This window comes from Oncorhynchus masou, chromosome 5 (genome assembly GCF_036934945.1).
Source record: "Oncorhynchus masou masou isolate Uvic2021 chromosome 5, UVic_Omas_1.1, whole genome shotgun sequence".
NCBI lineage: Eukaryota > Metazoa > Chordata > Actinopteri > Salmoniformes > Salmonidae > Oncorhynchus > Oncorhynchus masou.
This window is the reverse complement of record NC_088216.1, coordinates 83,583,289-83,597,372: the sequence shown is the minus strand read 5'-3', so window position 1 is coordinate 83,597,372 and position 14,084 is coordinate 83,583,289. Positions and strand designations below refer to the sequence as shown.

General features: G+C 54.5%; 1 protein-coding gene across 1 annotated transcript in view; it reads right to left on the bottom strand.

Annotated features, from left to right (window-relative positions):
- LOC135540390 (mitogen-activated protein kinase kinase kinase 12-like) overlaps positions 1-14,084 on the bottom strand; it is a 62,231-nt gene that overhangs the window by 27,322 nt on the left and 20,825 nt on the right. The window contains exons 3-5 of the mRNA XM_064967008.1: positions 7,152-7,335; positions 6,481-6,672; positions 3,515-3,673 (exon numbers count right to left, since the gene is read on the bottom strand). Of these exons, the coding sequence (XP_064823080.1) occupies positions 3,515-3,673; positions 6,481-6,672; positions 7,152-7,335 (535 nt within the window). The remainder of the gene's footprint in view (positions 1-3,514; positions 3,674-6,480; positions 6,673-7,151; positions 7,336-14,084) is intronic.

Genomic DNA, 14,084 nt, shown 5'->3' with positions numbered 1-14,084 from the left:
TGGGGTAGAGAGGTACTGGCATGGGGTAGGAAGGTACTGGCATGGGGTAGAGAGGTACTGGCATGGGGTAGAGAGGTACTGGCATGGGGTAGGAAGGTACTGGCATGGGGTAGGAAGGTACTGGCATGGGGTAGAGAGGTACTGGCATGGGGTAGAGAGGTACTGGCATGGGGTAGAGAGGTACTGGCATGGGGTAGGAGAGGTACTGGCATGGGGTAGAGAGGTACTGGCATGGGGTAGAGAGGTACTGGCATGGGGTAGAGAGGTACTGGCATGGGGTAGAGAGGTACTGGCATGGGGTAGTGAGGTACTGGCATGGGGTAGGAAGGTACTGGCATGGGGTAGGAGGTACTGGCATGGGGTAGGAGGTACTGGTACTGGCATGGGGTGAGAGGTACTGGCATGGGGTAGAGAGGTACTGGCATGGGGTAGAGAGGTACTGGCATGGGGTAGGAAGGTACTGGCATGGGGTAGGGAGGTACTGGCATGGGGTAGGAAGGTACTGGCATGGGGTATGGAGGTACTGGCATGGGGTAGAGAGGTACTGGCATGGGGTAGAGAGGTACTGGCATGGGGTATGGGGAAGGTACTGGCATGGGGTAGAGAGGTACTGGCATGGGGTAGAGAGGTACTGGCATGGGGTAGGAAGGTACTGGCATGGGGTAGGGAAGGTACTGGCATGGGGTAGGATGGTACTGGCACACTGGCATGGGGTAGGGAAGGTACTGGCATGGGGTAGGAAGGTACTGGCCAGAGGTACTGGCATGGGGTAGAGAGGTACTGGCATGGGGTAGAGAGGACTGGCATGGGGTAGGAAGGTACTGGCATGGGGTAGGAAGGTACTGGCATGGGGTAGAGAGGTACTGGCATGGGGTAGTTACTGGATGGGGTAGAGAGGTACTGGCATGGGGTGAGAGGTACTGGCATGGGGTCAGAGGTACTGGCATGGGGTAGAGAGGTACTGGCATGGGGTAGGAGGTACTGGCATGGGGTAGAGGTACTGGCATGGGGTAGAGCAGGTACTGGCATGGGGCAGACCATGGGGTAGGGATGGTACTGGCATGGGGTAGGAAGGTACTGGCATGGGGTAGGAAGGTACTGGCATAGGAAGGTACTGGCATGGGGTAAGGAGGAGAGGTACTGGCATGGGGTAGAGAGGTACTGGCATGGGGTAGAGAGGTACTGGCATGGGGTACTGGCATGGGGTAGAAGGTACTGGCATGGGGTAGAGAGGTACTGGCATGGGGTAGGAAGGTACTGGCATGGGGTAGGAAGGTACTGGCATGGGGTAGGAAGGTACTGGCATGGGGTAGGAAGGTACTGGCATGGGGTAGTGAGGTACTGGCATGGGGTACTGGCATGGGGGAAGGTACTGGCATGGGGTAGGAAGGTACTGGCATGGGGTAGGAAGGTACTGACAAAAAGGTACTGGCATGGGGGAAGGTACTGGCATGGGGTAGAGAGGTACTGGCATGGGGTAGAGAGGTACTGGCATGGGGTAGAGAGGTACTGGCATGGGGTAGAGAGGTACTGGCATGGGGTAGAGAGGTACTGGCATGGGGTAGAGAGGTACTGGCATGGGGTAGGAAGGTACTGGCATGGGGTAGGAAGGTACTGGCATGGGGTAGGATGGTACTGGCATGGGGTAGAGAGGTACTGGCATGGGGTAGGAAGGTACTGGCATGGGGTAGAGAGGTACTGGCATGGGGTAGGAAGGTACTGGCATGGGGTAGAGAGGTACTGGCATGGGGTAGGAGGTACTGGCATGGGGTAGAGAGGTACTGGCATGGGGTAGGAAGGTACTGGCATGGGGTAGAGAGGTACTGGCATGGGGTAGGAAAGGTACTGGCATGGGGTAGAGAGGTACTGGCATGGGGTAGGAAGGTACTGGCATGGGGTAGAGAGGTACTGGCATAGGAGGTACTGGCATGGGGTAGAGAGGTACTGGCATGGGGTAGAGAGGTACTGGCATGGGGTACTGGCATGGGGTAGAGAGGTACTGGCATGGGGTAGGAAGGTACTGGCATGGGGTAGAGAGGTACTGGCATGGGGTAGAGAGGTACTGGCATGGAGTAGAGAGGTACTGGCATGGAGTAGAGAGGTACTGGCATGGGGTAGAGAGGTACTGGCATGGGGTAGAGAGGTACTGGCATGGGGTAGAGAGGTACTGGCATGGGGTAGAGAGGTACTGGCATGGGGTAGAGAGGTACTGGCATGGGGTAGAGAGGTACTGGCATGGGGTAGAGAGGTACTGGCATGGGGTAGAGAGGTACTGGCATGGGGTAGGAAGGTACTGGCATGGGGTAGAGAGGTACTGGCATGGAGTAGAGAGGTACTGGCATGGGGTAGGAAGGTACTGGGAGGCAGAAGCTAGCCTAACTACCACAGTCACTCTTTACAATGTTTTCAAAGACAAGGAGCATTCTCTGTCCTGTTATGTTATTCTTGAAGAAACCATTTCATTTTCTCTACACCCAAATCTTATTTAAAATTTCTCCAGAGTAGGACGGCAAAAGGGAGAGAACCTTGCTGTCTCACTGCCACAGTCTTTGTCACAATGCCCTTTATGCAATGGTTCCGAGGAACACTCTCGTTAAATGGAGTTTGTAAAAATGACTTCTCATTTTACTGTCTACAGTAGACCCAATGTACTGTTATATATAGCCAGATGTCTGGCCCAACTGTCAGAGCATGTTAAGGCAGACCAGACAGAACAAACAGCACACCTCAAATCATCTTTTCTCTTAGAATAGACAGCGATAAGGAGGAGATAATGTAGACCGGTAATGTAGAACCAGAGATAGATACAGATACATACGGTCTGCATTCTCCTTTTAGTTCACGTGTCAAACTCGAGCCTATTTGTGAACCGGCCCGAGGGTGGTTTTGGGGGGAATACGACGTCAGTCTACATTTAAATGAGAAAACAAAAACATCAAAACTGTGTAGAAATGATCATGGACCTACATTTATATAGTTGAAAGCATTGATTGTAAGACCCTAAATTAGAGTGTTACTAAAATGTTCACAAAAAAATATGTTAAAATGTGTGGAAATCAGACTCTATCATCCGACTCTGGGAGAAATCACTCTCTCATCCTTCAGTCGTGTAGGATAAGTGTGAAATCAGACTCTCCCCATATCCAGTGTAGTGTGCTCTAGGCCCAGGGCCAGGACACAGGCTATAGAAAGGATATTTCAGCCTCTCCAGAGCACAAGAGCATCTGGCAAATCAATAATTGAATTAGCCAGCATTCCTCTCTTAGGAGGGAGGGAGGGAGATATGGATGGATGGAGAAGGAAACAGAAATAAATAAACAGAAAGGCAGGGTCGACTCAAAGCACTCTGGATAAGAGCGTTCGCTAAAATTATAAATATTATACTTGAATGATTTGTAAAGATTTTATTTAATTTAACCTTTATTTTAACAGGTCTCTTTTTCAGATGGGTTGATATCAAACTAAATAATGCTATAAAGCACGAAGGAAAATGTAAGAAGGTGTTTTCTCTTACCAGATGTCGACCTTCTCTGATACAGGTTCGTTCCTGATCACCTCTGGGGCCATCCAGGCCACCGTACCGGCGAACGACATCTTGGTGCTCTTATCACTCATCTCCTTAGACGTCCCGAAGTCAGAGATTTTCACCGCATCATCATAGGTGATCAACATACTGGAGTAGAGTATACAGGCACAGTCAGGGGAAGGTACGGTAGCCACAGAGAGACAGTCAGGGGAAGGTACAGTAGATACAGAGAGACAGTCAGGGGAAGGTACAGTAGATACAGAGAGACAGTCAGGGGAAGGTACAGTAGATACAGAGAGACAGTCAGGGGAAGGTACAGTAGATACAGAGAGACAGTCAGGGGAAGGTACAGTAGATACAGAGAGACAGTCAGGGGAAGGTACGGTAACCACAGAGAGACAGTCAGGGGAAGGTACAGTAGATACAGAGAGACAGTCAGGGGAAGGTATGGTACCCACAGAGAGACAGTCAGGGGTAGGTACAGTACCCACAGAGAGATAGTCAGGGGAAGGTACGGTAGCCACAGAGAGACAGTCAGGGGAAGTTACGGTAACCACAGAGAGACAGTCAGGGGAAGGTACGGTAGCCACAGAGAGACAGTCAGGGGAAGGTACAGTAGATTACATTTACATTTACATTTAAGTCATTTGGCAGACGCTCTTATCCAGATACAGAGAGACAGTCAGGGGATACAGAGAGACAGTCAGGGGAAGGTACAGCAGTCACAGAGACAGTCAGGGGAAGGTACGGTACCCACAGAGAGACAGTCAGGGGAAGGTACGGTACCCACAGAGAGACAGTCAGGGGAAGGTACGGTAGATACAGAGAGACAGTCAGGGAAAGGTACAGTAGATACAGAGAGACAGTCAGGGGAAGGTACAGTAGATACAGAGAGACAGTCAGGGGAAGGTACGGTACCCACAGAGAGATAGTCAGGGGAAGGTACGGTAGCCACAGAGAGACAGTCAGGGGAAGGTACGGTAACCACAGAGAGACAGTCAGGGGAAGGTACGGTAGCCACAGAGAGACAGTCAGGGGAAGGTACAGTAGATTACATTTACATTTACATTTAAGTCATTTGGCAGTCGCTCTTATCCAGATACAGAGAGACAGTCAGGGGATACAGAGAGACAGTCAGGGGAAGGTACAGCAGTCACAGAGACAGTCAAAGGAAGGTACGGTACCCACAGAGAGACAGTCAGGGGAAGGTACGGTAACCACAAAGAGACAGTCAGGGGAAGGTACGGTAGATACAGAGAGACAGTCAGGGGAAGGTACGGTACCCACAGAGAGACAGCCAGGGGAAGGTACGGTAACCAAAGAGAGACAGTCAGGGGAAGGTACGGTAGATACAAAGAGACAGTCAGGGGAAGGTACAGCAGTCACAGAGAGACAGTCAGGGGAAGGTACGGTAGCCACAGAGAGACAGTCAGGGGAAGGTAAGGTACCCACAGAGAGACAGTCAGGGGAAAGTACAGTAGATACAGAGAGACAGTCAGGGGAAGGTACGGTAACCACAGAGAGACAGTCAGGGGAAGGTACGGTACCCACAGAGAGACAGTCAGGGGAAAGTACAGTAGATACAGAGAGACAGTCAGGGGAAGGTACGGTAGATACAGAGAGACAGTCAGGGGAAGGTACGGTACCCACAGAGAGACAGTCAGGGGAAGGTACGGTACCCACAGAGAGACAGTCAGGGGAAGGTACGGTAACCACAGAGAGACAGTCAGGGGAAGGTACAGTAGATACAGAGAGACAGTCAGGGGAAGGTACGGTACCCACAGAGAGACAGTCAGGGGAAGGTACTGTACCCACAGAGAGACAGTCAGGGGAAAGTACAGTAGATACAGAGAGACAGTCAGGGGAAGGTACGGTAACCACAGAGAGACAGTCAGGGGAAGGTACAGTAGCCACAGAGAGACAGTCAGGTGAAGGTACGGTACCCACAGAGAGACAGTCAGGGGAAAGTACAGTAGATACAGAGAGACAGTCAGGGGAAGGTACGGTAACCACAGAGAGACAGTCAGGGGAAGGTACGGTACCCACAGAGAGACAGTCAGGGGAAAGTACAGTAGATACAGAGAGACAGTCAGGGGAAGGTACGGTAGATACAGAGAGACAGTCAGGGGAAGGTACGGTACCCACAGAGAGACAGTCAGGGGAAGGTACGGTACCCACAGAGAGACAGTCAGGGGAAGGTACGGTAACCACAGAGAGACAGTCAGGGGAAGGTACAGTAGATACAGAGAGACAGTCAGGGGAAGGTACGGTACCCACAGAGAGACAGTCAGGGGAAAGTACAGTAGATACAGAGAGACAGTCAGGGGAAGGTACGGTAACCACAGAGAGACAGTCAGGGGAAGGTACAGTAGCCACAGAGAGACAGTCAGGTGAAGGTACGGTAACCACAGAGAGACAGTCAGGGGAAGGTTCGGTAACCACAGAGAGACAGTCAGGGGAAGGTACAGTAGCCACAGAGAGACAGTCAGGGGAAGGTACGGTAACCACAGAGAGACAGTCAGGGGAAGGTACGGTAACCACAGAGAGACAGTCAGGGGAAGGTACGGTAGATACAGAGAGACAGTCAGGGGAAGGTACGGTAACCACAGAGAGACAGTCAGGGGAAGGTACAGTAGCCACAGAGAAACAGTCAGGGGAAGGTACGGTAACCACAGAGAGACAGTCAGGGGAAGTTACGGTAGCCACAGAGAGACAGTCAAGGGAAGGTACGGTACCCACAGAGAGACACAACACAGTCACTAGAACTATTCAAATGACTCAAACAAGAATATGGTATTGAGGTCTGGTAACACCCCTAAAACATATCATATTCAATGTTATCTACTTCCTGTACCACCATACGTTTGGCATGACAAGGAACACAACAGAGGTAATTGGCTCAAGCACATATAGATCTGCTACCAAGCTAAAGCATAGTTATCATGACTACTTACTTGGGTGACTTGAGGTCTCTGTGGATGATCTTGTGGAGGTGAAGGTAGTTCATGCCTCCAGCCATGCCCATGGCCCAGTCGATGAGCAGGGAGGGGGTGATGTTCCTACCCGCCCTCAGCACCTCGTACAGCTGGCCCTGGGCACAGTACTCCATTAGGATACAGTAACACGGGGCCTGGGTGCAGATACCCCTGAATGGAGGAGAGCAGAGAGGGAGGAGAGAAGGAAGGGAGGATTAGTAACACAGTTCTCCATTAAGGTAATGTAAATAACACGGGCCTGGGTATATTCTATTGTATTCTACTGTACTGTCTTCTACTATATTATACTTTACTGTACAGTATTCTACTGTACTGTATTCTACTGTACTGTATTCATCTGTATTATACTCTACATTACTGTATTCTACTGTACTGTATTCTACTATATTATACTTTACTGTACAGTATTCTACTGTACTTTATTCTACATTTTTGTACTCTACTGTACTGTAGTCTACTGTATTCTACTGTACTGTATTTTACAGTATTAGACTGTACTGTATTATACTGTACTGTTTTCTACTGTATTCTACAGTATTGTACTCTACTGTACTGTAGTCTACTGTATTCTACTGTACTGTATTTTACAGTATTAGACTGTACTGTATTCTACTGTACTGTATTCTTACTTGAAGGTGATGATGTTGGGGTGTTTGAGTTTTCTCAGATGTCTGATGTCTGTCTCCTTGATGTCTCGAACCTTCTTCACAGCTACTTCCTGTCCGTGGAGTTTACCCAGGAAGACGGCTCCCTGGGCCCCACTCCCAACCCACTGCAGCTCAGAGATGTCCTCAAACGGCACCTCCCAGAGCTCTGGAGAGGAGGGGGAGAGAGGGAAGGAGGGAGGGAGGGAGGGAGAGAGAGAGGGGGGGGGAGAGAGGGAGGGAGAGAGAGGGAGGGAGAGAGAGAGAGAGAGAGGGGGGGAGAGAGAGAGAGATAGAGAGAGAGAGAGGGAGAGAGAGAGAGAGACAGGGAGAAAGAACAAAAAGAGAGAGATCAGTGACATACAGTACTGGTAGACAAAAAGGGTCCAAACATCCAGTTTAAGAGGGAATGAGTGAGTCAATACTTTGAAAATGACAGTTACAACTCAACCAAAATATAAAACGCAAAACGTTCGTCCCATGTTCATGAGCTGAAATCAAAGTTCCCAGAAATTTTCCATACACATAAAAAGCTCATTTCTCTCAAAAATGTGGTGCACAAATTTGTTTACATCCCCGTTAGTAGGCATTTCTCCATTGCCAAGATAATCCCTCCGCCTGACAGGTGTGGCATATCAAAAAGCTGATTAAACAGCATGATCATTACACAGGTGCACCTTGTGCCGGGGACAATAAAAGGTCCTTTTAAAATGTGCAGTTTTGTCACACAACACAATGCTACAGATGTCTCAAGTTTTGAGGGCGCAGTGCACTGGCATGCTGACTGCAGGAATGTCCAGCAGAGCTGTTGCCAGGAATTTGAATGTTCATTTCTCTACCATAAGTCGCTTCCAAAGTCGTTTTTTGAGAATTTGGCAGGACATCCAACCGGCCTCACATCCGCAGACCACGTGTACCAACGCCAGCCCAGGACCTCCACATCCGCAGACCACGTGTACCAACGCCAGCCCAGGACCTCCACATCCACAGACCACGTGTAACCACGCCAGCCCAGGACCTCCACATCCGCAGACCACGTGTACCAACGCCAGCCCAGGACCTCCACATCCACAGACCACGTGTAACCACGCCAGCCCAGGACCTCAACATCCGCAGACCACGTGTAACAACGCCAGCCCAGGACCTCCACATCCACAGACCACGTGTACCCACGCCAGCCCAGGACCTCCACATCCACAGACCACGTGTACCCACGCCAGCCCAGGACCTCAACATCCACAGACCACGTGTAACCACGCCAGCCCAGGACCTCCACATCCGGCTTCTTCATCTGCCGGATCGTCTGAGGTGGGTGAGGGGGTATGCTGGGGAGAATTTCTGTCTATAATAAAGCTATTTTGTGGGGGGAAAACTCATTCAGATTTTCTGGGCCTGGCTCCCCAGTGGGTGGGCCTATGCCCTCCCAGGCCCACCCATATGCCCTCCCAGGCCACCCATGGCTACACCCTTGCCCAATCATGTGAAAGCCATAGATTAGAGCCTAGTGAATTTATTTAAATTTACTGATTTCATTCTTTGTTACGTTTATATTTTTGTTCAGTATAAAAAAAAACAAATATTGCTAAATCTAGGATAGACACCATTCCTTGACATACAGTATCCATCTTCCTTTAAATTATCGATATAGTTTCAGTATAAGCCATGCACGAAAGAAAGACAATTACAAACAACAGAATATAAAAATCGTACTTCGTATGAAAACCATTTGGTAATCATTTATAGACTCCCAAAAGACTAATCAATCAACACAGATCATTAATCATTCATGGTCGTCTTGGCTAATTTGACAAATGTATCTGAAAATTCCCCCGGTGCAGGAAGGGACTTAAGCAGTGAATTCTACATCCTGTCTCCCCTCACCAGGCAGACTCCACATCCCCATCACCCCCTTCCCACTACATATCCCTGCCCCATCACCTCCCTTCCCCCTTCCCACTTCACATCCCCGACCCCATCACCCCTTTCCCCTTCCCACTCCATATCCCTCCCCCATCACCCCCTTCCCCCTTCCCACTTCACATCCCCGACCCCATCACCCCTTTCCCCTTCCCACTTCACATCCCTCCCCCATCACCCCCTTCCCCTTCCCACTCCATATCCCTCCCCCATCACCCCCTTCCCCTTCCCACCATATCCCTGCCCCATCACCTCCCTTCCCCTCACATCCCCGACCCCATCACCCCTTTCCCCTTCCCACTCCATATCCCTCCCCCATCACCCCCTTCCCCCTTCCCACTTCACATCCCCGACCCCATCACCCCTTTCCCCTTCCCACTTCACATCCCTCCCCCATCACCCCCTTCCCCTTCCCACTACATATCCCTCCCCCATCACCCCCTTCCCCTTCCCACTACATATCCCTCCCCCATCACCTCCCTTCCCCCTTCCCACTTCACATCCCCGACCCCATCACCCCTTTCCCCTTCCCACTCCATATCCCTCCCCCCATCACCCCCCCCCTTCCCACTTCACATCCCGCCCCATCACCCCCCCTTCCCACTTCATATCCCTCCCCCATCACCCCCTTCCCCTTCCCACTACATATCCCTCCCCCATCACCCCCCTTCCCCTTCCCACTCCATATCCCTCCCCCATCACCCCCTTCCCCCTTCCCACTCCATATCCCTCCCCCATCACCCCCTTCCCCCTTCCCACTCCATATCCCTCCCCCATCACCCCCTTCCCCTTCCCACTCCATATCCCTCCCCCATCACCCCCTTCCCACTTCCACATCCCCGACCCCATCACCCCCTTCCCCCTTCCCACTCCATATCCCTCCCCCATCACCCCCTTCCCCTTCCCACTACATATCCCATCCCCCATCACCCCCTTCCCCCTTCCCCCTCCATATCCCTCCCTTCCCACTTCCATCATCCCCCCCCATCACCCCCTTCCCCTTCCCACTCCACATTCCCCCATCACCCTTCCCCTTCCCACTTCATATCCCTCCCCATCACCCCCTTCCCCTTCCCACTCACATCCCCCCCCCATCACTCCCCCTTCCCCTCCATATCCCTCCCCCATCACCCCCTTCCCACTTCACATCCCCGACCCCATCACCCCCTTCCCCTTCCCACTTCACATCCCCGACCCCATCACCTCCCTTCCCACTTCACATCCCCGACCCCATCACCTCCCTTCCCCCTCCATATCCCTCCCCCATCACCCCCTTCCCCTTCACATCCCCGACCCCATCACCCCCTTCCCCTTCCCACTCCATATCCCTCCCCCATCACCTCCCTTCCCACTTCACATCCCCGACCCCATCACCCCCTTCCCCTTCCCACTACATATCCCTGCCCCATCACCCCCTTCCCCTTCCCACTACATATCCCTGCCCCATCACCCCCTTCCCCTTCCCACTTCCCATCCCCGACCCCATCACCTCCCTTCCCACTTCACATCCCCGACCCCATCACCTCCCTTCCCACTTCACATCCCCGACCCCATCACCCCCTTCCCCTTCCCACTCCATATCCCTCCCCCATCACCTCCCTTCCCACTTCACATCCCCGACCCCATCACCCCCTTCCCACTTCACATCCCCGACCCCATCACCCCCTTCCCCTTCCCACTCCATATCCCTCCCCCATCACCCCCTTCCCCTTCCCACTACATATCCCTCCCCCATCACCCCCTTCCCACTCCATATCCCTCCCCCATCACCCCCTTCCCCTTCCCACTCCATATCCCTCCCCATCACCCCCTTCCCCCTTCCCACTCCATATCCCTCCCCCATCACCCCCTTCCCCCTTCCCACTCCATATCCCTCCCCCATCACCCCCTTCCCCCTTCCCACTCCATATCCCTCCCCCCATCACCCCCTTCCCCCTTCCCACTCCATATCCCTCCCCCATCACCTCCCTTCCCCCTTCCCACTTCACATCCCTCCCCCATCACCCCCCTTCCCCTTCCCACTCCATATCCCTCCCCCATCACCCCCTTCCCCCTTCCCACTCCATATCCCTGCCCCATCACCCCCTTCCCCCTTCCCACTCCATATCACTCCCCCATCACCCCCTTCCCCCTTCCCACTCCATATCCCTCCCCCATCACCCCCTTCCCCCTTCCCACTCCATATCCCTCCCCCATCACCCCCTTCCCCCTTCCCACTCCATATCCCTCCCCCATCACCCCCTTCCCACTCCATATCCCTCCCCCATCACCCCCTTCCCCCTTCCCACTCCATATCCCTCCCCCATCACCCCCTTCCCCTTCCCACTCCATATCCCGACCCCATCACCCCCTTCCCCCTTCCCACTCCATATCCCTCCCCCATCACCCCTTCCCACTTCACATCCCCCCCCATCACCCCCTTCCCCTTCCCACTCCATATCCCTCCCCCATCACCCCCCTTCCCACTCCATATCCCTCCCCCATCACCCCCTTCCCCTTCCCACTCCATATCCATCCCCCATCACCCCCTTCCCCCTTCCCACTCCATATCCATCCCCCATCACCCCCTTCCCCCTTCCCACTCCATATCCCTCCCCCATCACCCCCTTCCCCCCTTCCCACTCCATATCCCTCCCCCATCACCCCTTCCCCTTCCCACTCCATATCCCTCCCCCATCACCCCCTTCCCACTCCACATCCCTCCCCCCATCACCCCCTTCCCCTTCCCACTCCATATCCCTCCCCCATCACCCCCTTCCCACCCATATCCCTGCCCCATCACCCCCTTCCCCCATATCCCTCCCCCATCACCCCCTTCCCACTCCATATCCCTCCCCCCATCACCCCCTTCCACTACATATCCATGCCCAATCACCCCCATTCCCACTCCATATCCCTCCCCCATCACCCCCTTCCCCCCTTCCCACTCCATATCCCTCCCCATCACCTCCCTTCCCCCTTCCCACTCCATATCCCTCCCCCATCACCCCCTTCCCCCTTCCCACTCCATATCCCCCCCATCACCCCCTTCCCCCTTCCCACTCCATTTCCCTCCCCCCATCACCCCACTTCCCACTCCATATCCCTCCCCCATCACCCCCTTCCCCCTTCCCACTCCATATCCCTCCCCCATCACCCCCCCCTTCCCACTCCATATCCCTCCCCCATCACCCCCTTCCCCTTCCCACTCCATATCCCTCCCCCATCACCCCCTTCCCCCTTCCCACTCCATATCCCTCCCCCATCACCCCCTTCCCCTTCCCACTCCATATCCCTCCCCCATCACCCCCTTCCCCCTTCCCACTCCATATCCCTCCCCCATCACCCCCTTCCCCTTCCCACTACATATCCCTCCCCCATCACCCCTTCCCCCTTCCCATTCCATATCCCTCCCCCATCACCCCCTTCCCCCTTCCCACTCCATATCCCTCCCCCATCACCCCCTTCCCCCTTCCCACTCCATATCCCTCCCCCATCACCCCCTTCCCCCTTCCCACTCCATATCCCTCCCCCATCACCCCCTTCCCACTCCATATCCCTCCCCCCTCACCCCCTTCCCCCTTCCCACTCCATATCCCCGACCCCATCACCCCCTTCCCCCTTCCCACTCCATATCCCTCCCCCATCACCCCCTTCCCCCTTCCCACTCCATATCCCTCCCCCATCACCCCCTTCCCCTTCCCACTCCATATCCCTCCCCCATCACCCCCTTCCCCTTCCCACTCCATATCCATCCCCCATCACCCCCTTCCCCCTTCCCACTCCATATCCCTCCCCCATCACCTCCCTTCCCCCTTCCCACTCCATATCCCTCCCCCATCACCCCCTTCCCCCTTCCCACTCCATTTCCCTCCCCCATCACCCCCTTCCCACTCCATATCCCTCCCCCATCACCCCCCTTCCCACTCCATATCCCTCCCCCATCACCCCCTTCCCACTCCATTTCCCTCCCCCCATCACCCCCTTCCCACTCCATATCCCTCCCCATCACCCCCCTTCCCACTCCATATCCCTCCCCCATCACCCCCTTCCCACTCCATATCCCTCCCCCATCACCCCCTTCCCACTACATATCCCTCCCCATCACCCCCTTCCCACTCCATATCCCTCCCCCATCACCCCCTTCCCCCTTCCCACTCCATTTCCCTCCCCCCATCACCCCCTTCCCACTCCATTTCCCTCCCCCCATCACCCCCTTCCCCTCCCATCCCTCCCCCATCACCCCCTTCCCCCCCCACTCCATATCCCTCCCCCATCACCCCCCTTCCCACTCCATTTCCCTCCCCCATCACCCCCTTCCCACTCCATATCCCTCCCCCATCACCCCCTTCCCACTCCATTTCCCCCCCCATCACCCCCCTTCCCACTCCATATCCCTCCCCCATCACCCCCTTCCCACTCCATATCCCTCCCCCATCACCCCCCTTCCCACTCCATATCCCTCCCCATCACCCTCCTTCCCACTCCATATCCCTCCCCCATCACCCCCTTCCCACTCCATATCCCTCCCCCATCACCCCCCTTCCCACTCCATATCCCTCCCCCATCACCCCCTTCCCACTCCATATCCCTCCCCCATCACCCCCTTCCCACTCCATATCCCTCCCCATCACCCCCTTCCCACTCCATATCCCTCCCCCATCACCCCCCTTCCCACTCCATATCCCTCCCCCATCACCCCCTTCCCACTCCATATCCCTCCCCCATCACCCCCTTCCCACTCCATATCCCTCCCCCTATCACCCCCCCCCAATACCCATCCCCAACACACCCCTCCCTAGGGAATCCCTCCCCCTATCACACCCCCCCACTACCCATCCCCAACACACCCCCTCCCTAGGGAATCCCTCCCCCTCCTCTGCTACCTTTCTATATTAGCCTCCCAAATCCCCCTCTTCCCTCACCCCCTCCCCCTTTCCCCCTCTCCTCCTCCTCCTCTCATCCCTATTCTCCCGTTCCCTCTCTCCACACCCCTCCAGAGTACAGGAGTCTTGTTACAGT